We start from the raw sequence: 27986 nt of genomic DNA on the forward strand, positions 1-27986 counted from the left end.
GTCAAATAGATTTGCGAGAATTGGCAGCTGCTCGTGGCCTTCTAGCGGCGAGTTCTGGAAACATAATCGTTGAAAGCCGAGCGTCAACGGTTCGACACGACTTTCGGCGAGTCGATCGCGCATCGCAGTCGTGCTCGAACCGAAGTGCGGGTCAGGTCGATAGGGTTTGTGCTCGTGTTCGTGAACAGTGTTTCCGATTTTCCTGACGATTTTCTCGTGCGCCGTTTATCGATTGACGCGAAGATGACGCCTCGCCGGTTTCTACGTTGAACAGTATCCCACGCGAGGCACTCGACGTGAACTATCAGGATGATGCAGGAGATCACGGACCAGTCCTCCAGGACGGTGCTCCTGAACACGTTCGTTGTCAAGAAGAAACGATGCAGGGTTTACTTTCATCGCGGCACCTTGATTTGGGAAACGGAGAAACCGCCGTATAGTAAGTACTTAGATCCGTTGTGCGTTCACGGAACGTCAGTGAAAGGATACAGTGTAGTGGGTGGTATTCGAACGTTCGAATCAAAGATCAATCACGTTTCCGTACTTCTCGATGATTTCGAACAAAGGAGATACTGACTGCAGTAGGATCGTGTTAGCGTTGAGTCTAATCCAACGTTTAAGGACGTGTTGTTGTTTGCAGAAGAATGCAGCACTAGGGAATCGGTGTTGGGGCTAGGTGGCTAGCTGTTGGAGGATGGGGGTGTTGTGTACATGTTCTGGAAAGTGGAAAGGGTCGGGGGAGGACTGTCAATGATGCTAGGAACGTTTTCAGCTGTCAACTAACTTTGTTCAACTTTCGGCGTTTTGTTCATCAGCCAACATCCTTGCGTTACGATGGGTCTTACATTTACTTGGAAAGTTCCGAATGGCATTGTATTTTGTCTGACAATCCTATTCCACTTTAGTTCGAACGCTCTTTCAAACTATCGCCTAAGGCATCGCTCCTTCCTTCGTGAATAATTTCGCAGTACAAGTTATGGTCGCTCTGATTGTCTCAAACGCAGTTTTTTTATTTTCAATATACATAGCGATTCTCTGGACATTCGTTTTAGTTCACTCGATAGTTTTAAGCGTAATGTGTCACGTTTAGTTAAGTTTTTATCATTACTACTGTATCTTATATATATAATAAGTACTATTATTATTGTTATCTGTATAGTAGTTGCATGTCAAGCACATACATTTTATCGATCGAACGGTGCTACTGTATCCGTGTTTAGGAGTATACACTTCTGTTAACAGTTTCTGTTAATAAGGGAGACTAATAAAACGCTCGAAAGATCAAGATTAGTTTCGCAAATTGGAAACCTTTCAGTTTGATCAGAATTTCAGTTGCAGCCATTGCAAAGTTTGCATAATTTTATCAGAACCTTTGGGCGGTAGTTTTTCCCCCCCGCATTCCCCAGAAACTCGTTTCACGAAGTTTGTTAGGTTTCCCGCGTTGTACGCTCTAATTATCAAACTGGAACGCTGATTCGTATTCCAATTCCGACGGAAACAAGTTCTCGCGCAGACGAAACGCAGGCATTAATCGATTATGGGATTTTTTAGTTGGTTGCTTGGGCGAATTCTTTCGAGGCACGAAACGCGAGCTCCCTTTTTGGATTTTTTCGGAGGGCGTTCAGAAGCCTCCAGGAGCAAAATTAACCCTCTATAGTTAAAATTATGTTTGGCTTCTAACGAAATAGAAAGTGAAAGGTACATTTCAATAAACGCAACAACTGTTTCCACTCTGGTTCATTCTTCGAAGATGTAGATAATGGACGTGTGATTTCAGGGTTGTATCGAGTTTAACGAAATGTGGCGTCGCCTCCCACGCTCGCCACCAGAGGGGTCGCGCTCTCACAAGCGCTCGACCGACCCCTCGGTTGCTATATGTGTATACAATCCTCAATCAACTTCCTAATATCCCAGTCGTCTAAGGCAGGGCCTGCTAGAAAGTCTTACTGATAAAGTCCGCTACCAGGCCCGGACGAAACGTGTTCCCTCCTTTCCTTTTCTACCCTCCTACGATTCTCACGAGTTCTTAACCGCAACGAAGTAGCACCACTAACAGTAAAGAAGTAACGAAGAGAGATCCATAAGGTACCAAAAAGATGAAGAAAATTGTTCTGCACGATGATACATATTATTATTATTATATTATTTGATAAACATTTCAAATTTTGGTACACTTAATATTTCGTTCATAAACCCTTTAACCTTGATAATTGCTTCAATTTAGACGTACTTAATACTACATTTTCGTAATACTCCGGTGTAATAGAATACTACCATTTGTTCTTGCACTCTTTGTCACAAATCAGTTATCGTTGTTGGGTGAGCACTGTATTTATTTTCTAACTTCATTTTCAAGTATGCCCAGACATTTAGAATCGGGTTTATGCCTAGCCTTTGAGCAGTCCATTCCATGGTTTGAAATAGTTGAGTTTCCAGCTAATTGTTCACGCTGTTCACACAATGCCTAGGATCATTTTTTTCTAAAATATCCTTATACGTATACTGATTCACCGTATCTTCTATTCGACGTAGTGATCCTATACCATACGCAGTAATACACCCCCACACTATAAGTGACACACAGTAGATAATACTATCCATTTTGTTTCTTTTGTATTCTACATGAAAATATTGAATAAAAAATATTGTCGTATGTGTCTTCAGTTTTGCTTCTTGCTGTATACATATATGCAGATGGAAAGTCGGTCGAGCACTTGCGTGAGGAACGGTCCCTCTGGTGGCGACTACGGGAGATGATGGAAACTCCGTTTACCCTTTTTTCGGGGTTTTCCCGAAGTCCCCTTCGATTTTATCGAAGATCATCGTTATTTTCTTGATAAAAATTAGTTTGAAAGTCATTGTTATCGAGAAAGATCGTCATTGTTCTTCGTTCATTATCAGTACACGGGAATCGAGAGTTGGTTCATTTTCTAGGGTCCTTTTTCTTGTTTCTCAGCGTAATGTTTTTATTCGATTCTTATCTGAATCTCCCTTGATCGGTGAACGGACAAAGGGTACAACCGTTATTCGTTTCTCTAAGCTCTTTTTTCTATTGCAAAACCGATTCGTCTTTTGTTGCATCTGAACAATATCCATTTACGTTTCGATCGGTTAAAATTAATGTTCAACGCGCTTAGTTACGTTTATATTTGTGGCTTTCGGAACGATTGAACGATCCGCGAGGACGAATTTGATTTCCAGCGTGTTTGCAAACAGTACGCGCAAAGTGTTCATAAACCACATATGTTTTTTGTTGTTGTCTTCAACTCGGGTTTCGCGTTTACTACCTAGTTACTTTAAGCATTCACATAATTTGCTTAATAAAAGATACAACTTTAAAAAATGTAAATTTAACGAAGCGTCTTCTTATGCGAATTATAATTAAAATTGTATTCCACGTTCCTGAATGGCTCTCTATTATCCTATAGATTGTTTCAATGTGTTTTAAAGAAAACATTATCGTAAGTTACTTTATCCAGACAAGTTTGTAAATTAACGCAACACGTCAGCATTTGTAACAATTACTCTGCCAAAATTAAAAGATAATTGTCTTATCTGTATTTGCACGCTTATCCTAATCAAACACTAAAATCTGTATTGTCGAGATCTGCAATTAATTAAGCTCGCTCGTATTTATCAGATCTTGAAAGTTGCTATGGACTGTGTTTAATTAGGATAGTTTTGCAAATTAAAGATAAAATAATTACTATACGTATGGTTAATTCTATTAGCGTAGTTGTCCAAAATGATGTAAGACGTTGCATAATAAAGCTGCGCCAGAAACTTACGATCGAATCTCTTAAAAAAAATAGTTCCGTGAAAAAGCAAAAGTACAGATATACTTTTGCAGATTTATTTATATTTGTACGATGATTAAATTAAAAGAAATAAGTCTTTCAGAGGGGATTCGTGAGAAATGAAATCGATCGTATTTGAATATCTTTGGTGTATTTTGGTTAATCGCGTGGAGTGCGATCTCATTATAAATAAATACAGTGCAACTCGAGTATCAGGGCGTTATCGTTATCGCGTTAAAGCGTCGGTGTTGTTGGCTGCTATCAGGTTAAGCGGCTCAAACTGTCCACAGATGAAAGAGATATTACAGTCGTTGTTCTCGATCGTCTTCGATGTTTGCAGAAAGCGATCCATGTCACGGTCGAACCAGCTATTCCCAGGCGTTTCAACGAGATTTCCGGGTGTCTTTCATAGTTCGTCGACCGCTGGGATTCTTTCTTGTATATACCAACTGTCTCGATCGTGGAACGCGAAAACGGCCAAGAAATCAGTCATGGGCAAGCCACGGTTAAAAAGTTCGTGAAAGATGGATTCCCTCGCGTTTATCGTCCAAGTAGAAGCGTCCCCGTTCGGGTCAGACACGATAAAAGCTCAAGTTAAAAGCTTCGCGATTTTTTACCGTAAAAATAATCAACGAATTGCGAGATAAATTTAAAATAATTTTAGTCGAACTCGATGACGATCGAGGAAACGCAGAGTCGATAAATTATATTTTATAAAATAAATAGCACAATCCTATCTACGCACGCGTCGCTTTGATTAGTCGTAACTCACGCACAATTAATATCGTACGATTTTTACAATTGAAAATCTGTTAGAAATCATTTTCCACATTTTTTTCGTCGGTAGATAATTATTCTCTGATCAACATCTGCGCAAAAACCTTGTGCTTCGACTTTGCACCGGGAACATTGTATCATGCCAACCTTTATATTTTCGTTACGCAGCACTCTATACGTGGACATAGTAATTTTCTCACCGGTATTATTTCTGTTATTTTCCTCGTGATTCCTGTTTTTTCTGTTCTTAGCGTCGCTCTCTGTCAATTATTATTATTACCGCGTTGCTCATTTTATAGCCGTTAAAATTTTCGACCTTATATTTTTATTCGTGGAAGCTGTTTTTAGCGCAATTCTATTTTGGAAATGTTGGGGTACTCGTGTACCGTATGTCGAAGGTTCGACTCGTCGAGGAAGGCTTTTTGTTTCGAACGTTTCAAGTTTCCTGAACTCGAAAGTTGGAAACAACGTTGGAATGAAACATTAGCCAAATCTTTGGAAGAGTGTATGTACATCGCGTCGATTATGTTACGGGAGGTTATGCGCATCGATGTCCGGAATACTGATGGCTCTTCGGCAATCTGTAAAAGCATACAAGCAGGAACACATGTCGCTATTCCCGGCCTTGAGATTAATTTGCATATCGTACCGTTTCCTCGTACGCCAAACGACGCTGAATATTAAAAACATTGGAAAAAAATGCGATAATTGCCGGTAGCCCGAACGCGATAAATATTCCCCGATAATGATCAAACTCGCGGTTATCGAGTGTGCCTCGATCGATTTCGCGATTTGAATGTTTTATCGGATTTTTTTATCTACCGTCGAGCGACTAAATTTTTGTTTTCGAGTTACGTAAACACTCTCGGCGATCGGGCGTTCAGAATCGTTGAATTATCGGAAAAAGCGTTGGTGATTTATAAGAAATAGAACCGGCTGGATGCGACAAAGCATTCGAGTGGAATCACGTTCGAGTCTAATTCAGGGAAGCGCAACGAAGATGGAATAAATTAGAATTACTCGAGGCGGTTTTTACATCTGTATTCTAGTCGCGTCGGACGATGTTACGAAAACTTTTCTCATTTCCATGCGATTATTGTGTCTTTTATTATTATCTTTCGTATCTGTGTTTCGTCGACTCTATTATTCGCGGTTTCGTCCAAACTATACCGAGAATCGTCGCGCGTTGTTTGTCCTCGGATGCTGGAGGTTTAAGATAGAACTTGGCCAAAAGGGCCACCAAGAATGGCTGTTCGTTGCCCCCACGGTTTAAGAGTCCCGTGTGAATGATAGAAAATTGAACTATTTTTCTTAACTTTTTTTTAAGGAAACGTTACATCTGACGTTATGATTCATTTTCGCAGTTTGCTTAGCTATCCTTTTGGAATGCAAAATAAGTTTTTTATTAATTTTTAATAACTTTTAATGTTGTTATCGCGTCCAGAATAAACATGTGTTCAAACACTGGCGCAGGTGATTGCAGCTCTCAGGTTTGACTAAATCAAAAAAATCAAAAAGATTTCTATTCGGTAGGTTTACAGTTATCGCCTGTACGAAAATAATTAATTTATGTTGCAAATTGACAAAATGAAAGCTTAAAGTAAAAATTGCAAAATTTCGTCGTTTCTTCCGCAACTTTTAAATAAAAAAAATACGATAAACTCATTATAACAATTTGATTTTGGTACGGGCGGAACTTTAAAAGTTAATAACTTTTTAACGGAGCCTCCATGAACAAATTAGTGTTCTTGATTCTCGTTTTATTTTGGCCTCTAGAATCTCCCATTAAAATGTTTCCCCTAAAATGGCTGCCCAGACAGTGAGAAAATCAGACGCTGTTTTAAATTGGGATTGTGACTTATACATATAAGTATTGAAAAATATTGAAATCTCATCGAATAAAATGTATTCTTGACAACGTCTGTTATATTAACGGATTAGAAAATTTTATTTCTGTAGAATCCAATCTTTTAGTCGCGCGTGTATAACATACTGCCACTTGCACGTTTCACTTTTACGTGTCTTTGTCTTACGTAATACTCTGAATTCCAGTAAATTGCCTCGTTTGGCCATTAACGGGATACCTGTGGCAAATATGCTATCGTCTAATATACAGGGTGTTCCGTTATTCCTAGTACAATCGGGAGATCTCTCGTGAGAAAAGGAATCGAAGGCAAAGAATACAATTACGTCGTATTAAAAATTCAGTTTGAAGAAAATCGAGTTTGACTATATACGAGATCGCGTGTAATAGTGTTCGAGTATAAGTGGAAACATTCAGTACGGAACAGACGCGGCAGCGAAATCGCATTCGATCGTTTTCCAATACCATTATCTCGAGAACGAGGCATTATAAGAACAAATTTTATTCTGCATTTTAAATTTATTTTTCCACGAGGAATCGCCGTTTGCACGTAGAGTTTCGACGCGTCGATAAAACCGGCAGTTGCAGCGTCAGGTAAAAAGAAAGAAATAAATAAACGCGAACGTTGGTCTTTCGACGGTTGTTGCGCAACGCGGTCTATGAACAAAGCTGGAACAAGGTGCACAGTTACAGCTGTGGTAATTAAAATCCAATCGGCGACGGTCGACCTCGCGCGCTGATCCGATACCGAATGAATGTTCTAACGCGAGCCAACGCATCGGTTCGACACGAGAACAACGGATCGTACGAAAACCGTTCGTTTACCCGTTTTCGCTCCGCCAACCAAGCGAACTCGAAAAATCGAAACACCGCTAACGATTCCTTCCACGCTACAACTATCGACTTTTCTATCATTTTTATCTAAGATCTAACAAACATTTATCGTGTGCATAAATAGAGTTTTATTTGGAAGTTACGTCGAGCAGCAATATGGTTTGATGGCAACGCGTTGGACATTTTAATCCGTGGGACCTAGGTTCGATCCCCCGTCGGATAAAAAAAGGACAGTTTATTTTAATAATTATATATTATAGCTCTCAACTTATAAATATAAAATTTATCCATTAATAATTGATCGAGGAAATAATTTTCACTCGCAATTTCGAATAATGAATGTGTTCCAGAAACTCGGTTTACGCGAACGTGCAGCCAACTTTAAGGGGGGAGTCTTTTTTCATGTGAGACCTCAAAAAAATCAATCTTTTTTTTTTATTTCATTTTTTGAAAGTATGTATATTTAAGAATGTACTGTCAAATTTTCAGAGATAAATGTCAAGTATTGTGGATTGTAGAACATTTTTTGTATTGTTAGGTAATTACCGGAGTTATTGCTTCAGGTGATTATCTTGTACAGCCTAGACATTACTGTTTCGAAAGGTTTACAACAGGGTCGAGAGACATCTGCTGTTTTTAAAAGTTGAAAGTTTAGCGTTTGTGCCATCCTGGTGCCAACATTCTGAAAAGAATTCTACAGAGTGTACGGCCACTCCTGGGAAAAATTTTAATGGGAGATTCTAGAGGCCAAAATAAAACGAAAATCAAGAATACTAATTTGTTGATGGAGGCTCCGTTAAAAAGTTATTAACGTTTAAAGTTCCGCCCCTACTGAATTTTTTTCTAGAAAGTGATTAGGATTTCGAGGGTATGTCTATTCACCAAAAATGATTGTAATTGATCCCCGGAACCAAAAATAATTTTTCCAGAATGATTTGAAAAAATTTATTTTCACCGAAAAATTTAGGCACCTACCCCCTGTCGATTTTTCTTAAAAATTCCTTTATCATTTTTAGTATTTTTATTTGACGCCCTACAGAAAAGTTGTCCAATACTTTTTTGTAGGTACCCATGAGCTCTACTTCAGAAAAAAGTTTCATTGAGATATATTCACAATTGTGGGAGTTATGGCTGTTTGAAAATTGAACCATTTTTATGGGGTTTTTCTCATTTTGCGGGGTCAAGGACCAACTTTTCAAATATTTTTGCGATTTGTACATATTCTCCATCAAAATACGCGTAGTTTGCTTTTTTAAACATTAAAATCGTCCAATCCGTTTAGAAGTTATGACGTTTTAAAGATTCGCATGGAAATTCGGGCAGACATTTCTGGCTAGAAATTATATTTTCGGTAAGGAATTTTTTCCTCGAAACTGAGTAGGATTTCGAGGGTATGTGTAATGACCAAAAATGATTGTAATTGATCCCTGCAACTAAAAATAAGTTTTTTACAATGATTTAAAATTTTTTAATTTCATCGAGAAATTTGTCCATTTACCGAATTTTTTTTCTCGAAAATGCGCAGGATTTCGGGAGTATGTCTATTCACCAAAAATGATTGTAATTGAGTCCCACAACCAAAAATAATTTTTTCAGAATGATTTGAAATTTTTCAATTTAATTTTTTAATAACTTTTTAATGAAGCCTCAGTCAAAAAATTGATATTTTTAATTATCTCTAGAATTATCCCATTAAAATTTTTCCCAGGTGTGGCCGAAGACCCTGTATAACGCTAGATAAAATTATCGAGCGATATTCAAATATAATTATCACAAAATTAGAAAAACAAAATAATTTTTGGATCGTTTCCCGCGAATGGCGTGACGCGCTGTACGGCGATTGAAAACTTTTTACCGGAAGTGTGCTATAGGTGTTCGCGAGCATACGCGTGCTTTGACGTGAATTTATACGATGCCCCGTTTACGTAATTTTTCTTGACCGACCAAAGTGGTTTTCTACGGGAAAAATTGCCATGACTCCGTTCGACCTGACCTCGTCGATCCTTCGAGACCTTCCAGGCTCGTTGCCGTGACGTCCTTTGAACCAGTGACACTTTGGCACGCGTCCCAATTATCTCGACGTCGCGGTTCTGCGCATATCTGCACCGTTGATCATTCTTCCGTAACTTTACGTGCTTTCTACATCCGTTCGTGCACCGTTTGTATTTCTAACAACCGCGCTGCAAGATTTTAACGCGTTCTTTGACACGGAGGTCACCGGTGACCGGCACTTGAATTCTTACAACGCGTCGAAAATCGAAAGCACTCGAATATCTCTGAAACTTTGAATAAGATCAAAATATCAGATATTTTATTTGATTTTTATTTAAATTGAATAACCGTGTAACTGACTGTACAATATAAAGGTAAAGTTTTTAAGGAAGGCTGGCTGCTTTTTATATTTCAACAGTATAGTTTGGGGTGTAGAATTCTTAGATCCGTGGATGTAATCGATCTTTCGAAACGAGCCGACATAGTTTATTTTCTATGTGACGTATTTTTTGGATGTATTATAATAAGTTCGACCGGAGATTTCCACAAATAGGAAACAGATTTGGGACGAGGCGCAAAAAAGATAGAAAACGTATTTGCGCCTCGAAGAAATCCACCGAAAGAGCCCGGTTTTATCAAGATTCGAACGTTCGTGATCTCATAACTGGGATATCTGACTGTCCACTGTCGGAAATTAGAAGTCGTTGGAAATGGGGCGGTTGCTGACACAACGAGGAACTTGTCGAAAAGTTTTCCCGCGAATATCGAGAATTTCTGTCGGGTCGAGAAACGGATATTACGCGATAGGTATAGTTTGCATTAAATACTGTTTACTGGGACAAGAATACAGAACAAGAAAGTCGCTCTAAGAGTTACCCGGATCGATTAGATGATTGAAATACTCGCTTTTACTTTTCTAGCCTAATTTCTCAGTGTGCACGACCTTGGTTAAATACAGTCGTAGACAAAATTAAATGGACAGGTTTAATGATCAACAAAAAATCAATGCAATTTAAAACAGAATTGTATGGAACATTTAAGTTAGTAAAATGTACTTTAATGAAATAAACAATAATATTAATAATAACAATTAATATAATTATATTTCTAATCTTGATTTCTAATCTGTGTTCCAACACAAAATGTCCTCTGCGTCCACTTAATTTTGTCCACGGTCTCAAAGACACTCACACAAACAAATACGTATAAATATTAACAGAAACATTATATTTATATTTTTACATACTAAACATATTCTTTCGTTGTGTATAAACATTTTTCACGTTAAACATCTCAAATAAATTTATAACACAATAAATGAAAATAGAGATTATTCAGAATTTATGTTCTGTCCACTTGATTTCGTCCACGACTGTAAATAAAAATGAAATTTCTGTTTCCATTTTCTCTAGAGTTTCCAACGAAAGCGAGGATCGTCGCGTTTCTTATTTGCTATCGCTTACGTAAGCGGGGTTATGGTACCAATGCAGGTACTCTATATTTATTGCGAAACACTTTAATTAGAGTACGGCAATGGAGACTTACGTCCGTGCTAGTTTTTGTCCTGTTCCACGAGTCGATGTAATTGCACGACAACGAGAATCGGTTGCTCGCAGACGATTACGCGATGTTTAATCATCCTGATAACTGGTTCGGTCGTATTACGCGAAAGAAATTGACCAAAGACACAGAAAGTGGCAGAGAAAAAGAAACAGAGTTTGTTGATCCTCCTCGGAAAGGAAAATGAACTTCTTCGACCCAAATTACGAATAAATGTATAATAAATTGTCTTAGTTATATAAAAATTGCGTTGTGACGGCTAAAGTTATAAAAATGTCTATATTAGCTAGTCTTTGCAGGTCGTTGAAGTCGTAAAATCTATTATAGAGCTTACTTTTACTCGAAATCTATGTCAAGCACGAATGTAAAAAGAACTTTTTTTATTCTTAATAGACATAAATTTAAGCGACCTTGTATATTTGCATACTTATTTATACACTGAAAGCGAATTCATTAGTTTTCTTGCATCGATTATATCAGATATTTATGCAGTGCAATGTCTAGTGCTCTAGACATTTCTCTGACAAAGAATGTGTAATGTATTCCATGCGAATTGTGGGCGATCGTATGACACACCTCGGTGGTTTCTGATAGATAATTAATCGAACACTTTTAACCAGAAACCGGTTATCGTTACAGCAACGTTACAGTGGAGAATTTGTCGATCGAAATATATTATATTATAGATTTTTCTCTGACCATTTACGGTCATAGAATTCCTGCAACGAAGACCCACTATTTACTTTTCTAATATTTACAACGAATTGTTTATTCAATATCTTGGAGGTGTGAAAGCAAACGTACTCCGCCGTTGTGTCTAATAGTCACAGTATCACTGAGCACATAGAGGAAGTATTGGTACCAATCGGGAATCACAAGTTCAAAGACCCCTAAAACCAACGAAGAGAGCCGTCTCACGCGGAGAAAGAGACATAATCGCGAGACGTTGTCAAGAGTGGACACGGTAGATCGAAGGTTCGTTCGTGAAAATCGTTGACCTTGTACAGAGGTTCTGGTTCACTCTCGACTCGCCTAATCCGGAGGCCTCGAGCACTGGAGATCGGTGTGAACGACCCGGGCTGTCCGACTGCCTAAATTTACCTGAACCGATTCAGGCTGCAGCAAACGAGCGCCAAGGAAAAGGAATTCCTCGTACGATTGCAATCAAGCCTCGTGCGTGAGTGTATTTGTGGGCTTGCCAACGATACGAATAGATTTTTCACTTTTCACTCGCTGTCACACCGTTCTATCTTCGTACGCGTTACAGTACCGCTCGGATAACTGCGAGTCATTCACAATCGGATAAGTGAACGGCAGAGTGTTCCATTTCTTTTCTCAATGAAACTTGTATCTATGCAATTCTAAGATTTTTTCGATCAAAATGAGACCAAACACGACGTAATTTAGATAATATTTATCTATTGATATTAATCGTTTATTATTACTAATAAATGAGTTTCCTATCCTTCGTATGTCGTTCTCGAAAATTAACTACAAGACCTCGGTCTCTTATTTCCTTCGGTTATCCAAGCTGTATTCTCGAAAACGACCACAATTTTGAAAACTGCCAAATCCAAGAGTTTTTACGAGTCTTATCGGATGTTGACTGAGTTGTATAAGAGGAGATAAAACGTCGTTAGGAATAAATATGATCTCAGAGGAACGTTTACTTCGATTTACGAGTTTCGGTTTGTCCCTGGTTTTACGAGTGTTTCTTTAAACGCGAGAGAATCTTTTGATCCCCTCTGTGACGAATATTTGTTCTATATCTGTTTGCAAGAACGCTGGCAGTGAAAGCGAATCGTCGATCGTGATCGAAGGTTCGACGTCTTCGTACCAGACCCAATAAAATTGCACAAACGAATGGATTCGCGAACGCAAATGAAAAGGTGGTTCTGGTCATTAACGTCCCGCCTTCTTCTTCTCTTTGAAAGGTTGCCACTCGTCGACCTTCGCAATCTACGCTCATTTTCGTGAGCGTTCGGCCCTCGCTAAGAGATTACGTGACCACGGACCGAAACAATCGACAAATTGCTGTTCACAAGGAGACCGCAAGGCCTTATGCTCCTCGATTTAGTTCAAATTTTGCACACTGGTAGATCCGTAATATGTATTATTATTATATGGACAAATATTCGGTAACTATTTAAACATTTACGACGAAGTATTTATTATTAAAATAAATAAAGTTTTACTTGGAATCTATATCGAACAGCAATATGGTTTGGCGGCAACGTGTTGGACTTTCTAATCTCTGGGACCTGGGTTCGATTAATAATCGTATTATAATTCTCATTTTATAAATAATGTTTATCCATTAATTGATTAGGGAGATTTATCTCTTATCATAGTCTTAAATTTATTATAATCTTGCTAATGGATTTACTCGTAAAAAAATAATTGTGGACTCTATCTAGTCATCGATCAAATCGCGTTTTTTAAAGTTAAAAAAATGTTGGAAAGGTTTTGAAAGAATTAAAGCTATTTGTAACCTCCCCGGTAGCTTTAATTGGAAGATCCACTTTCGTTCGAGTTTGAAATCCCCTTGGAACGTTGCGAAACGAATATGTAGGACCGTTTGGTGACCTCCCGCGAAATATGTATTCGTTGGAAATTTGCATTGGTGCTCACGCAACGGAAACTTTTACGGGTTAATGGTTTCGCGAATACTGTGACTCGCAGAGGCTGAGAACGCGACCTACAAACACGATCATCAGGCTTTGTTCCAAAACTCGAAGAGCTTCGACGATGGCGAAACCAATGAAATTTGACCGCAGAATTGCCCAGTTGCAATATATCGGAAACCATTTTTTGTATACAGGTAACTCTCCTATAACACGGTAGATAGGTTCCTAGAAAATGCCGTGTTGTGTGAAACCGTGTTACATGAGACCCAGAGCCAAAACAAAAAATATTATTTTAATTTAAAGCAATCTTAATTTAATAAATTATAATTTGTTTATACAGGGTATTCGGCCAACCCTGAGAAAAATTTTAATGGGAGATTCTAAAGGCCAAAATAAGACGAAAATCAAGAATACTAATTTGTTGATGGAGGCTTCGTTAAAAAGTTATTAACGTTTAAAATTTCGCACCTTCTCGAATTTTTTTCTCGAAACTGTGGAGAATTTCGAGGGTATGTCTAATGACCAAAAATGATTGTAATTGACCCCCGCAACCGAAAATAATTTTTCCAGAACGATTTGAAATTTTATTTTTCGTCGAAAAATTTAGGCGCCTATCCCATGTCGATTTTTCTTAAAAATTCGGTTTTGATTTTTAGTAAGTTTGTTTGACGCTCTACAGAAATGTTGTCTAATACCTTTTTGTAGTTACCCATGGGCTCTGCTTCAGAAAAAAATTTCAATGAGAGACCTTTACTATTGTAGGAGTTATGGCCGTTTGAAAATTGGACTAGTTTTAGGGGGTTTTCTCACTTTATGGTGTCAAGGAACAACTTTTTCAGAAGAAAAGAAATTCCTATCTATATAAAATTACATAAAAATGACTGTGACTAAGTATAATTACATCTTTTTTAAATTTCATTTCTGGTAATTGAGAATGCGAGCAAATATGAAACGTAAATCTAGCGCGTCATAGCGATTGTAAACGCGATGTAAGTCTCGATGTTGACTACGTTCGATTCGTGACGCGTTACGAAATTTTTTCTGCGGCAGTAAATTGCAACGTCAATGAATGTTGTTCATTTCCGTCACGTTTTTAAATCTGAATTTATAATCCTTTGAGATTGAAACTGCGTTAACAATGGATTCGTGTATATATATTAAAAATTTCTGTGTCACTCGGTTACAGTAACAATGATCATATTCTCCCGATTGGGAACATTTCATACGAAAGCTATTTCCGTCTATGTGTTCGTGTCTCACATTATATTATTGTTGCCACGAACAGAGACCCTTTGGCAATAAAAGATAAAGACAGATATAAATATAATAGATGCGATTACGTGCGATAAAACAGTTCGAGCAAAATTGTGTATTGATTCCGAGTAAAAAATTTATGGCTCGGCGGACGTGTTAGTCGATCTACACGTACGATCTACACAGCTGTTTTTACTAAAACTCGTGCACGAGGCATTAAATGTACGCTTGCAGTAATTGGAGTCCTTAAATTTCAAGCGTTTTAACTAGCTTCGAATTCATGTTTTCAATTTCAGTATTTTAAGTAGCATAGCAGCCGTATAGTTGGAATTATCTGTCCCTGGTCGACTGCAAATTGCCAATCGAAGCTGAAAGTGGAGTAGGCTCGCGAGGAGAGAGGCGATATACGATTCTCCTGCGAGTAGGCCACGCGTGCAATATTTTTAGCGCCGTTTTGTATTTACGAACGCACGTGCAGCTCGGAAACAGCGCTTAATGGCCTGCTAGAACGGTGAATAATTGATAGACGACGAGCTACGAATCGAATCTATCGAAGATACTCGGACCGAAAATAACAATTACTCTTTCCTCTGGAATCGTCTCGTTAAAGTAACTGTTCAGAAACGTTGTTCTAAGCGGAATTTCTACCGAGACGCCTAATAGATACGCTTCTCGGTTGCATTCCGCAAATACAAAGCTCGACTCGAGGCGGAAAAAGTAAAGGCAAGAAACAAACGCGTTCGACTTATCGCGTCATCGAAAGTTTCTCAATCTCCATTGCAGTCGCAGGTTTTAATGTTGCTGTTGACAATGCCATTTGTTTTGTCTCGCGCGGCTTTCATCAACAGAAATAACCACGGGAAAATCAATTCCTCTCCTCTACTCGCCACGAAACAAACTTACTCGATGGAGAGTGCAACAATTATAAATGTAAGGCATTTAAGAAAATTGAATTTAAGAGGCCTTTCTACTTTGTGAGATTTACAAAATTGAATTTTTTTTTGCGTTTTCTTTTAGTGTGCAGGCTCAAAAATATATCTACCAAATATTAAATTTAAATTCGGAAAACTAACGAAGTTATAGCCTGCTGAAATGTATCACGCGCAGGTATAACAACTAGAATGGCCTGTGGCGTCGCCTCCCATGCTCGCCACCAGAGGGGTTGCGCTCTCACAAGTGCTCGACCGACCCCTCGGTTAATATCCCAGTCATTTAAGGCAGGGCCTGCTAGAAAGCCTTAGTGATGAGTCCACTAGCAGGCCCGGACGAAACGCGCCCCCTTCTTTCCTTTTCTGTCTTCCTACGAATCTCACGAGTTCCTAACCGCAGCAAAGCAACGCCACAGGCCCCTTAAGGGCGTGAAAGTATTAAAATGACCCCCAAGAAGGTTGTACGACAGTTTAAAAATTGCGTGTTTGTTGTACGAAGAGTGTAAATTAAGTAATGAGACTGATTTTTTCGAATAAAATTACAATTCAACATTGTCTCCCTCAAAATAACTTCCTTGGGAAGCCACACAGCGCCTAGAGACGATTCTTCCAATCCTCATAGCAATGTTGGAACTCGGATACTGGTGACACGGACAACCAAATGATTTTAGCGGGTACAAACTTGTGTCGAGGGCGTATCACATGTTCACCTACGGTCTCTCCAAGTCCCACGTCCCAAATGTTGACAGATCGAACGCTACGTTGCCAGTCTCATTACTTAATTTACACACCTCGTATCATATTTAAACACGGTCTAAGAACGCGGGAATTTTGTTTGAACGAGGACAGTTATAAAACGGAAGGAAAAGAAAGGTCGGAGTAAGTGGCGTGCGGTTTGTGGTTCGAATGGCTCGCGAAACATTTTCGCGAAGGAATTGAGAAGGAATGGAATCGATTTAACCGTCGGAGCGCAAAACTGTGTACCTCGTGAAATAAATTGGTCGACTCCGTCGTTGCTCGGAGGTGCTTATTATTTCGATCACGTCCTGGCTGAGCGTGAAGTGTAGCTACAACGATCGTGACCCGCGATCCGAACAGACAATTTTCCCATCGAACGAACGTGGCCGTTTCAATGCCGCTGGAAATTGTGCGGGGACAAGTTTAATTACGTCCTGGGCTTGTTTGAAAGCTTCTGAGAAGTGGAAACGAAAGAGCTGGGATCTCCAGGAATTTCTAAATTCGTTTCTCAGGTGTTTGGGGAATTTTACGTTTCCCCAAAGACGTCGACTAACAAAAATTGTAATCTCTCACTATTGAATCTCTCAAAAACTGTGTACTTAAACTTTTTTAAAAACATTGAATCGCGCAGAAGAAGCGTGCAACGAAAATATTAAAAATTTCTATTTAAATTTTACGAATGAAACGAAGAAGTGTCTTGTTAATTTTTAGCAAGATGGACGCTACCCCTGACGGACGTGTTGGCTGTGCGGTACGGAGACGATTGGATACCGGGTGTAAACTCGAAAGAGAAGCAACTGCCGTCGTTGCCCACCTCCCCCACCGTTTGTCCGACCAATTTTATTTTACACTACGCTGTTCGCGGACCAAAGAACAAATGGAGTCACCACAGTGTCACGATGAGCCACACGGATCCCAGACAGGTGGCTTCCTGGGTCAAGACCATTCGAAACTACCTCATGGGTGAGTTCTGCCTTCCATTAATTATGCCAGACATTTTTAATCGTATTTTCTCACTTTCGTAGGTGAAAAATGTTTTGTTAGTGGCGACGGGATCAAACGTGAGCAAGCATAACGCCCTAGATAATACTAGTGAGTGATCGGAGTGGAATTTAATATAATACATGTTACGTATCTATGGTTAGATTCGTCACAGAGAAAAAGTTTAGTCGGAGATATTAAATGACCCACCCTGTATACAATTACTGTAATGCAGGGAAATACACCTGGGATCTCTACGTCGCATGACAGTTGTTACAAACCTCTGTGTCGAGACAAGCTAGACTTCCGCATAGGATTGTAAACGCTTAATATATTATTAACGCGTGTAATATGTTGATACGTTGCGGACAGCGGACGTAGAATTGCATATATTATGTATCGAACCTCCTTTTCGACGGAGTGCTGAATCGATGTGACATAGAACAGCCTAAAATTGTTGGGTGTAAAAATATAAAACATTGTAGAAGTAGGTGAAAGTTGAATCACGACCAAAGTACACGAGCTATTATCCTCTTCACATTTATGATGGAAGAATAGCCCGCCGTTTGAATAATTTATCCAATATCGATCATTAAAGTCTGCTATTACATAGGCATCGCGTCCCCTGCATAATCGAATAAATCGATAGTTGTCGGTTTTACCGAAAGATAAAGGTATCGGGAGAAGATCGTCGCCATTACCAGGGCTCTTACTCTAGTAATAATTTTTTATAGTTTATTTTCAATTCTCCCATTTGAGTTTCGGTTAGTCGGCGGCTTGCAATTAGTATCCTGCAACGAACGAGTAGACAGGATTAATCATAGCTCACATGCTGGAACTAGGTCGCTGGTTACGGATCGAGGTTGTGCAGTCGAGTATGTTTTTAATGCCTGCATAAGAAACATAACGAAGAAGCGACGAAACTTGGCTGCAACAATGGTTTTTGCAAACATTTCGTATCGTTTGATAGATCCATAAAATCCCACGATCTTCGTGCGCTTCGAAAATGTCCATATTTACTGTAATTGCGAAATTTGACATTTTCTCTGTCATCAGAAAAGTATAGGAACGCAATTAACCAAAGTACATCCTATGTAAGAGCGGAAACAATGTGCAGAGTTTGAGTCTTATTACCGCAACAATAAGCCTTTGGTCGCGGCAATTTCCTAATTGCAGCCAATTTGCATTTTGAACCAATCAATTACCGGCGAAACGCAACGTGACACGATCACGCCTAACCGGGAATACTAGATGGAAGAGTCGCAGGATTATGATTAGAATGCTAATCGCGTATTTACACGCGGTATCGATCGACGTACTACACATGTATCGCAAGGAACACCGGGATTTTGCAGGGAATTTCTTATTCGCGCCTGCGGGCCTCTTTCGCGAGCAGTTTTACGTCATCGTCGTTCAGCGAGGAGAAAGAAGAACTCGAAAGCACTCGACCGTGTGCACACGTGCACTTTCTGTTGCCCAAATAAGGTGTTATTTCGGTCTAGTACCTTCGAGGACTCCCCGTTTATTGTATAGGGTGTTCGGCCACCCCTGGGAACAATTTTATTGAGAGATTTTAGAGATCAAAATAAGTCGAAAATCAAGAATACCAATTTGTCGATTGAGGCTTCGTTAAAAAGTTATTAACAAAATTATTAATAAAATTTGTCCAACTATACGAATTTTTTTCTCGAAAGTGCATAGGATTTCGGGGGTATGTCTAATGACCAAAAAGGATTATTATTGACCCCCGCAACCGAAAATAATTTTTTCAGAACGATTTGAAATCTTTTTTTTTCGTCGAAAAATTTAGGCACCTACACCCTGTCGATTTTTCTTAAAAATTCATTTTTCATTTTTGATAATTTTATTTGACGCCCTACAGAAAAGTTGTCTAATACTTTTTTGTAGGTACCCATGAGCTCTACTTCAGAAAAAAGTTTCATTGAAATATATTCACAATTGTGGGAGTTATGGTTGTTTGAAAATTGGACCATTTTTATGGGGTTTTTCTCATTTTGCGCGATCAAGGACCAACTTTTCGAATATTTTTGCAATTCGTACATATTCTCCATCAAAATACGCGTAGTTTGCTTTTTTAAACATTAAAATCGTCCAATCTGTTCAGAAGTTATGACGTTTTAAAGATTCACATGAAAATTCGGGCAGACATTTCTGGCCAGAAATTATATTTTCGGTGAGGAATTTTTTTCTCGAAACTGAGTAGGATTTCGGGGGTATGTCTATTAACCAAAAATGCTTGTAATTGACCCCTGTAACTAAATATAATTTTTTTAGTACGATTTGAAATTTTTTAATTTCACCGAGAAATTTTCTGGTTGGTATGGCTCTTTAAATTAATCGATTGGGAATTTCCGATCGACTATTTTGATTGAAAGAGTCAAAGGATTACTTTCAAAATTTTAACTTGAAATTAGAATCGTGGAATTAGATTCACATCGCGATGGGTGGATGTATAATTTGGACTGGTCTTTAAAAGGAGAGTCACTAATTAAAGCACAATCGTTGGCCGGTATTTAAGAAACTTTGACGTCCATTTAGTTGCGAGTGAGAATAAAGTGCACGTTCATCGGCGATATTTATGCCCGTCATTTTTCTGAAAATAATTTCCTGAACACGGAAAAAACATTGTCAGGCGAACCGGTTACGTCGCCTATTAATTCTTCGCGATTCAAGAGTCGTGAGCCAAGGTCACGGTCGATACTTCTAACTTTCTGCCTTTTTCTCGGACCTTGACGTTAAAGACCCATCCGTGGAACCTGTTTGTTAGCTTAAGGACTCATCGCTCTTGAGCGCTTTTAAAAGAATCGTTGCGCTACAGAATCGTTGAATACATTTTAAAAGAATTTTTGCTTCGCGCTTCGTTGCTGTCCGACGAGATACGCTCTTCGAATTAAATGTTAATTAATTATAATTGCTGGCGAAGGCAGGAAATTTCTCGTATAATCGCGAACAGAAGATTGGGAAACCGAAGAGGTTTACGATATTTAAGCAGCATCGAGATTTCAGTGTTTAATAAGTTCGTTTAAATGCATTGGGCTTTCTTGAAATATTTAATGGAATAACTCCGAACGGAACCACGACGAAAGAAAGAGAGTAAGGAGATATTTTATGCAGAGTAAATCTTTGAAAAATCGATTCCTTTTTACATCTTCTTGAATAACGTTCAATCTCTTCGTGCTTTTTATATTCGCGAAAGTAATTTTAAGTTTAACGAGACATCCCGTATTTTGTGTCTTGAATATTTGCTCGAAAACTGATAAGTCGGACCCCTGTCGCGTCGTTTTATCGTGTTTTGTACAAATATATAGGATAAAGATAGGCCTATGTAGATCGAGTAGGAATTACCACTCGGTAGGGACACTTTCACCTCGGGTCAACGTCGTAGTGTCACGCGAATCGAATAGAAAGGCGTGTTTTACTCTTAAGCGGAGGGAAGAGTTCGCCAAACGAGGGAAACTTGTGAAACCATACGGTCGTTCTCGCTGAATCGTATTCACATTTTCCAAGCCGTGCCATGGAAACGAGACGTTTATAATAGTTTTCATTCCGTATATTCTACAGGAATTATACGAACGCTTACCAATGAAAAGATTTCCAAGAATTAGTTATTCATAATAAACGAAGTTATATGTATGTACAAAAAGTGTAAGGGCTACGTTTGATCAGCCTAAGGATCCGTGTAATCGTGTAATTATAGCGTGCAACGTTCTATACGAACGGAAGTTATCGACCTCCGCAATCGACCGAAACACAGTCTCTGTTGAATCACTTTCGCTCCGACGGAAAAGTTATCGAATGGAAAAACAACCTGGGCGTTTCTTTATTGTATATGGAACGCGATCTCTCCTTCTAAGTTACTCCTACAGTAGAACGAGAGTGGTTCCTGTATTGATCTGGGTTTACACTCTGTGCGTTATGTTTTCTCTGAACCGAAGTATCGTCTGGTGCTTCTACGCCCAAATCAATGCTATTATAGAATACCTATTCACTTTTCATTAAGTTTAACCTCTTCGTTGGATTCACTTTCATTAACATTTTCCTTCAACTTTGAATAACATTAACTTGGACTTTTATAACTCTAGAAACTTGACCCACTCGGTCATTGACTTGGTTTGATTTTAAATATTTCCATTAACTTTGTATTTTTTTTTTTTACTCGACTGTATATTAAATTTCTAGGTCTAACTCATCGTCCCAGGAAAATTCTGTTGTTCGTGAACCCGTTTGGCGGTAAAAAGAAGGGGGTGAAGATTTGGGAAAAGGACGTGCAGCCTCTAATGACCATCGCGGGCATCGAAACGAAGATGTTGGTCACGGAACGGGTCGGTCACGCTCGAGACACGCTTCTGACCGCAGACTTGAGCGACTTCCATGTAAGAATCGTGCTACGGTGCAGTTTTATCCTCCGATATTTGCATTAAAAAATTCCCGACGCGGTCTATTTTCAGCGTAACATCGTTGCTAGTCATTATTCCTTGCGTTGCTTCGAGGACTGATAAAACTATCGCGTTTTTCTCGATCGTTCTTAAGGCAAAGATTTCTCGAGTCGCAGAGATTCGTAAGTAGAAACGATCGAGTCATAGTAAGACGAGAAAAGATCATAGTAAACGCCAGATATTATAATGAACATCAACCATACATTATATCTTGTGTGACCGCCATCCGATGTGTACATTTGGTACAGGCGATAGTTTGCATCGGCGGAGACGGCACCCTGGCGGAAGTGATAAACGGTCTGGTGCTGAGGACTTCGAAGGACCAGCAGATCGATCCGAACGACCCTGACGTTAGACTACCAACCCCTCGTTTGCCCATAGGCGTAATACCTAGCGGGAGCACCGACACGGTGGCGTACAGCCTCCACGGAACGACAGACGTGGAAACCGCTGCGATACATATCATTTTCGGCGACAGCACCGGCCTCGATATTTCGTCTGTGCACAACGACAAGGCGTTCCTGAGGCTGTACGCGAGCGTTCTCAGTTACGGTTATCTGGGAGACGTGATCCGGGACAGCGAGAAATTCAGGTGGATGGGTCCTCAGAGATACGACTACTCCGGTGAGTAGACTGATTGTAAGTGACTACTCCTCCGACTACTCTGCCCAGTAGACCCCCCACCCCTCGACTACTCATCGGAGTACTCTGGTCAGTAGACTGACCTACGTTCATCGATCTATTCTGTGGAGCTAATTAATTTCAACCGCTCATCGCATTACTCTGACGAGCATATGAATCGCATTTTTCAATTCACTTTTCTATCAGACTTCAAAATCAATCTTTTTTACACGTTCTTAAATTTACTAACGATTCAGTGTGATAAAAAAAAAGGAGTTTCTGCTCCTGTGTCTTCGTTTGCACATTTTTCTAGTCTAAAGTCTAAATTAGAACACCGAAACTACCTTGGGTTACTTTTATTAGCGCCAATGTCCGGCCAAGTAAACAATAATATTACTCGAGGGCTACCAATCGATTTCTTATCAATTTTAATCTCATCCCACTAATTTTTACGTACTTCCATAACCGCCATATACATAGATATCCTATCTCCGCGGCAATGTAGAAACTTTTTCGCGACGTTTATCAACGTTCAAGCGTAAAGATAACCGTTTAATCTCGTTTGGTTCAGAGCGTGGTAAACAAATTGGTTGCAGGTTTCAAGAAGATCATCGCGAACAAAGGGTACGAAGGCGAGATACAGCTTTTGTCCGACCCCTGCCATCCTTCAACGAGCACTAGATGCACGAAAAACTGCACCAGATGTTTGCAGCACATGCACAACAGCGTCCCCGACAAAGAGATGTCCAGTGAGTCGTCGATTTTATTCCCCGATTATTCGGTATTACGGATCCTTCGATGGGATTTCTCCTTTCAGGATGGATGACCGTCAGAGGGAAATTTTTCATGGTGAACGGTGCTAACCTTGCCTGTGCCTGCTCCAGGAGTCCCATGGGATTCAGTCCCCACTGTCACGTCGGAGACGGCTGCGTCGACGTGATTCTAGTTCGACACACGTCCCTTCTAAATAACATCAGAATGCTGCTCAGGCTGACCAGCAAACAGAAAACTCTGGTAGGTTTGTTCTGACTTTAGAAGCATTTTTCTTTGCGAGAATAGCAAGAAAACTTTAATAGCCATACGACATAAAATCGTCGATAGATAGTTAACTTCGCGGTATCAAAGATTTGATCGAATACAATTTTCATTCTGTTTAAAGAGTAAAATTGCAGGCTTAGAAAGAAGACTGTTTCTCTTGCGATTGTTAGAAATTATTTTCCTAAAAAAGTGTTCTTGTTTCTTAGCAATATTTGGGGAGTTTCAATTTGAGAAATCTGAGTATGTTGGTAGCGAATATCCCAAACGCGTGGAAGGATAAACAGGAGATCTGTACGTGATCGTTTCCAGAATAAACGCGATTGATTCCTCTCTGTTTGTCTTTGAAAGTACGATCTACCGTTCGTGGAGGTGTACAGAGCGAGGGAGTTCACATTCCGGGCCATGCCCACGGTGCACATGCAGTCCGAGAACGAGATTAACACCAGATATCTAAACTCGAGCTTGAGCGTATGGAACTGCGACGGCGAGGTAATCGATAACTCCAACGTGAAAATCAGGTAAACACTCGTCTATTCTCCGAGTGTTCCGTGGTCGTTCCTGTTTACGCGTTTATACGTTTCTTTACCGTTTCGTGATTCCACCTTCCGCTCCTATCGCTTTCGAAGGTTCTTCCTATTTAGACTTACATTTTTTTAAAATAGTAAATAGGTTGTTTCGTATCGAGACATATATAGTAGTTTTTTTATTCAGAATACTCGTGCTACCTGTACTTTATATTAACCATGTACACTTTTATTTTTTAAGTCCAACTGAAACTTGCCAGCGATCTTAGTTTTCTCATATTACCAAAGGCGATGGAGTAATTTTGTTTTGGATTAAAAAATCTACTAGAAACGTAATGGATTTTGCGGAACAAAATTCACAGTATCGGAGAGTGTTAACGTCCCTGCGCGTACCCTTTCAGTTTTTATTATTTTTCACTTCTTTATTCTTCCGTTTCGATATTTACTGTTTGTTCGCAGGGTACACTGCCAACTAGTGAACGTGTTCACGAGGCGAGCTCAAGAATCGGTCAGCGAGCAAACCTGCTTCTGTTAGTGGCGAGTCGATAAACGAGAGACGGATCACGATGGCATCGAAATCGTACAGTTCCTTCGACTTGCCCTAATTGTTAGCTGTCACGATATTCACGTTTGCCGAGTGGCAACGATCGAACCGATCGCGCGGCAACGATACCCGAGGTACTCGTGGCTAGCATTTTTCCAACGAAAATTTATTCGTTTCAAACAATTTTGGCAAAACTACGTAGCCCCCGTTATAAATTAACGTCTGTAATCCATCCATGGTATCCGTGACGTATAATTTAGCGACACCTTGTACGTAGAAGTTAGTTTACGAATCGATCTGAAATTTGTATTCGCTGTTCGCGAGGATTCTAACCCTGACCCAAACCCGATTAACCCGCTCTTACAACGGGTTATCTAATTTGCCCTTACAGCAGGATATAATACTACGGTGAACCTAGTCTCGAAAAATAGGCCGCTGTTTAATTCATATCGGTTATTCTTAGTAATTTATTATACAAATAGAGTGGTGCAATTATCACATTTGCAACCCATCGTTTACAATAGGAATTATCAGTTACTATTAGGAGGTGGTTAGAATCCCAGGTTATTCGTGAAGAAAATTTGCCCCATCCTGTTGATCGATCACGAGATATCGTTGTCGCTCGATTTCTAATCGATATCGTCTGATCACGGATCGAATATTTCACCGATAATCGATATCATTTAGGATTATCTTTCGAGCTGAACACTTTGCACGAAGCGAAGAAAGCTACACGTAGCGGTCCTGTATCGTTTCGAACGAGGATCCTGTTAGGAAGGTCCCAGGATGCAGGACATCCTTTGCGTTCGCACTCGGTCGATATTTGTTTCTTTTTTTTTTTTTTTTTGCTCATACTCTTAGATATGGTAGCCAAGAATCATCGAACACATTCCATCGCGGCTCACTCGATAGAGGGTACTTACGTAATTTTATATAAAAGGCGATCGACCTTCTTTTCTGGTACTTTTTCCAGCATTGCTGCACTGGCTGCGCGTTTTCGTACTTAAAACAAACACTCGAGAAGCGATTGCTGTAGATTCGGTGCACGGAGAGACTTTTCCTGTACGATACTTAAAAGGATATTAGAACACGTAAATTTAATTCGATGGAGCGTACGGTCCGACGGAGTCATCGTCCGCCAGAAAGTCGATCATATTTTTCACGTTTTCTGGAGGACGATCAGACCGGACGAGTGGAAATCTAACGAAAAAGCAACGAAAGCGTTAATTATCCGTGATTTGGGAGAAGATATAAATTATCAAAATGAGCGATGGTTCGAACTCTTCGAGGTACCGATCGATTTATTTTTCGACGTCTCTGAACTCGAACAAACGAAATCTTATCGCGTTACTTTTCCCCACATATCGTTTTAAAGCACATCGAGTCTGTATTAATCCATCTTTAATGGAAACGATCAAAAGGAAAATATCAAATACAAGGAAAGGAATTAATTGTACTAGAATTTAAATTGTACAGAAGGATGTTGTAAGCGTAAAAAGTTCGATACGAGTTCAAACACGTCCAAGAATAACATTATCTATCCGAGTACTTAAAGGATAACTAAACGTTTCGTCTTCGATAGGGTTAGAGTAGCGATATTTTCTTTACCACGGCTGAGGGGGCCCTGCTACGCGTAAAGACGAGACAAAATGTATTTTCGCGAAACGTATTCAAATTTTAAATGTTCGTAGATGTACGTTCGGGAAAAATTTGGCTGTTAGAGCTTAAGCTTAGACCAAACATAGTACTTTGGGCTGGGAAGAACCGTGCGGCATTTATTTTTACCACGAGTATTTTGATCTATTTATTTATCTTTAGGGCGTAGGGTATGCCACTAATTCGTGGCGGAGTCGATTAAACAATCGATTTTTACTTTCCGCAAATAGAATTGGATCGTTCCTTCGAGTCTTTCCGTTTTTCCGTTTAGCTCGAACGACAAGCGGAAATCTTCTGCATCGATCAGCGAGGAAGTTTTCATTTCTAGTCCGTCGCGTTCGCGTAAAAAAAAACACTCCAGTTATGCTATCGACGAAAATTGGATGGAAAAAACTAGTAACAAAAATTTGATCTTTGTTCAAGTTCCTTCCACTTCCCTTCTCTTCTTCTTTATTTATCTATTTTTTTTTTTTTTTTAATTGAAAATAATGTTCGTCGATAGTGTAAATGGACCTGGAAGCATAGAACGATTTCCGTCCTTGGTTTCCGCCTACCCGCGGCTCTGTCTATTATAAGGATGATTTTTCGTCGATGCAAAAATACGAGAAACGTTCTGTGCAACGCTGACTAATTGTACAGCGAGAGTTTTCTTAACAAACAATTTAAGGTTTCGTAAACCTTCGATTTCTCAAATTAAATAGCAACGAATAAGAAGAAGAACCTATACTTTTGATAAGTAAATAAAAAGAATAAAGAGTTGATAATCCGGGTGACAGCAGTTGGGTCTTTCACCCTATATAAAAAAAGAAAAATGACAGTAGAAATGTGCACATTGTGGTTCGATACTATTGAAAAGAAATAGAATAACAAGCACTCGACCGTACATTTAGCTATCAACGTTTCCCGGACTCTGTCTATTCTTAAATGGCGAATGTCTCCTCCGTTTTCTTCTCAATCCGTCGACTTTGATTAACGATGGTTTAAAAGTGGAACTGAATCGAATAATTCCAAAACGAGCGTTCTATAAATTGTTATTTACTATGTAAACATTCGTTTAATTTGCTACGACCATTTCTCAATTTGCAATGGCCGACGTATAGCGAAGGGAGAACGAATTTAATTTTACCAACGGCGTGTTGGTGGTCCTTTGCGTTTCTTCGACGACGTATCGTTTCCCAGAAAACAAAATTTCCCTGTACGTTTTTATACCAATATGTTTTTTTTTTTTTTTGTTTATCGACGAACAGAACTTGCCTCCGACGCGTTTAATGCTCCCCGTCTAAACGATTGTTAATAAGCGTTATTTTAAATTCGAGACAATAGGCGTCTGATTTCGAATAGAGATTGTCTTCCTCGCGGGAGACGGTCGAAAAGTGATATTTTTAATTTTTAATTACGCGATTGTCGAGTATTCCTTCGCAGTAGGGATATCAGTGAAAGTAAGAGAAAGAAAAATGGAGGACAACAAGGGGTTAACGACCGATAGACTCGATGAGATTAGCGATTACGATTATTAAAGATTAATTTGTAGAAGCGTGTGACCACGGGTTATGCAGATATACACACATACACATAAATATGTATGTATATATATATATATATACATATACATATCTATATTTTATTTACGATGTATTTATAGTGAAAGAGAATGATCGTCGCAACGACGTCACTTCCGGGGTGGCTGTAAAGCGCGTATTATTGTACTTGGAATTATTTTCGCAATGGTGCACCGAATGTCAACATGGCTGCGCATAATAATAAATTGTACTTCACTTTTTCAGCGAGCTTCT

The 27986-nt window shown here is 39.3% G+C and overlaps 1 protein-coding gene across 3 annotated transcripts; it reads left to right on the forward strand.

The window, feature by feature from the left end:
* Nucleotides 1–116: 116 nt before the first annotated feature.
* Nucleotides 117–27976, forward strand: Cerk (Ceramide kinase). 3 transcript variants are annotated; one of them, XR_013080724.1, is made up of 9 exons: nucleotides 117–439; nucleotides 17084–17335; nucleotides 21554–21747; nucleotides 22059–22434; nucleotides 23028–23180; nucleotides 23249–23445; nucleotides 23818–23987; nucleotides 24453–27408; nucleotides 27441–27976. XR_013080724.1 is itself a non-coding variant. In XM_076778120.1 (8 exons), the coding sequence occupies exons 1-8, from the start codon at nucleotides 310–312 to the stop codon at nucleotides 24526–24528; spliced, it is 1548 nt and encodes a 515-aa protein (XP_076634235.1). In that variant the 5' UTR covers nucleotides 117–309; the 3' UTR covers nucleotides 24529–27976. The 3 variants fall into 3 exon arrangements, 2 of the variants coding, with proteins under 2 accessions (XP_076634235.1, XP_076634236.1); XM_076778120.1 differs by having other exon boundaries at nucleotides 24453–27976; XM_076778121.1 differs by lacking the exon at nucleotides 17084–17335 and having other exon boundaries at nucleotides 24453–27976.
* The last annotated feature ends 10 nt before the right edge of the window (nucleotides 27977–27986 follow it).

This window comes from Colletes latitarsis, chromosome 11 (genome assembly GCF_051014445.1).
Source record: "Colletes latitarsis isolate SP2378_abdomen chromosome 11, iyColLati1, whole genome shotgun sequence".
Taxonomy (NCBI): domain Eukaryota; kingdom Metazoa; phylum Arthropoda; class Insecta; order Hymenoptera; family Colletidae; genus Colletes; species Colletes latitarsis.

Bases quoted from the DNA above. Each gene is read 5' to 3' on its own strand.
- Cerk (XM_076778120.1), top strand. From the start codon at position 310: ATGATGCAGGAGATCACGGACCAGTCCTCCAGGACGGTGCTCCTGAAC. The intron at 22,435-23,027 runs GTGAGTAGACTG...AATTGGTTGCAG, and splicing joins TCAGAGATACGACTACTCCG to GTTTCAAGAAGATCATCGCG. The intron at 23,988-24,452 runs GTAAACACTCGT...GTTTGTTCGCAG, and splicing joins AACTCCAACGTGAAAATCAG to GGTACACTGCCAACTAGTGA.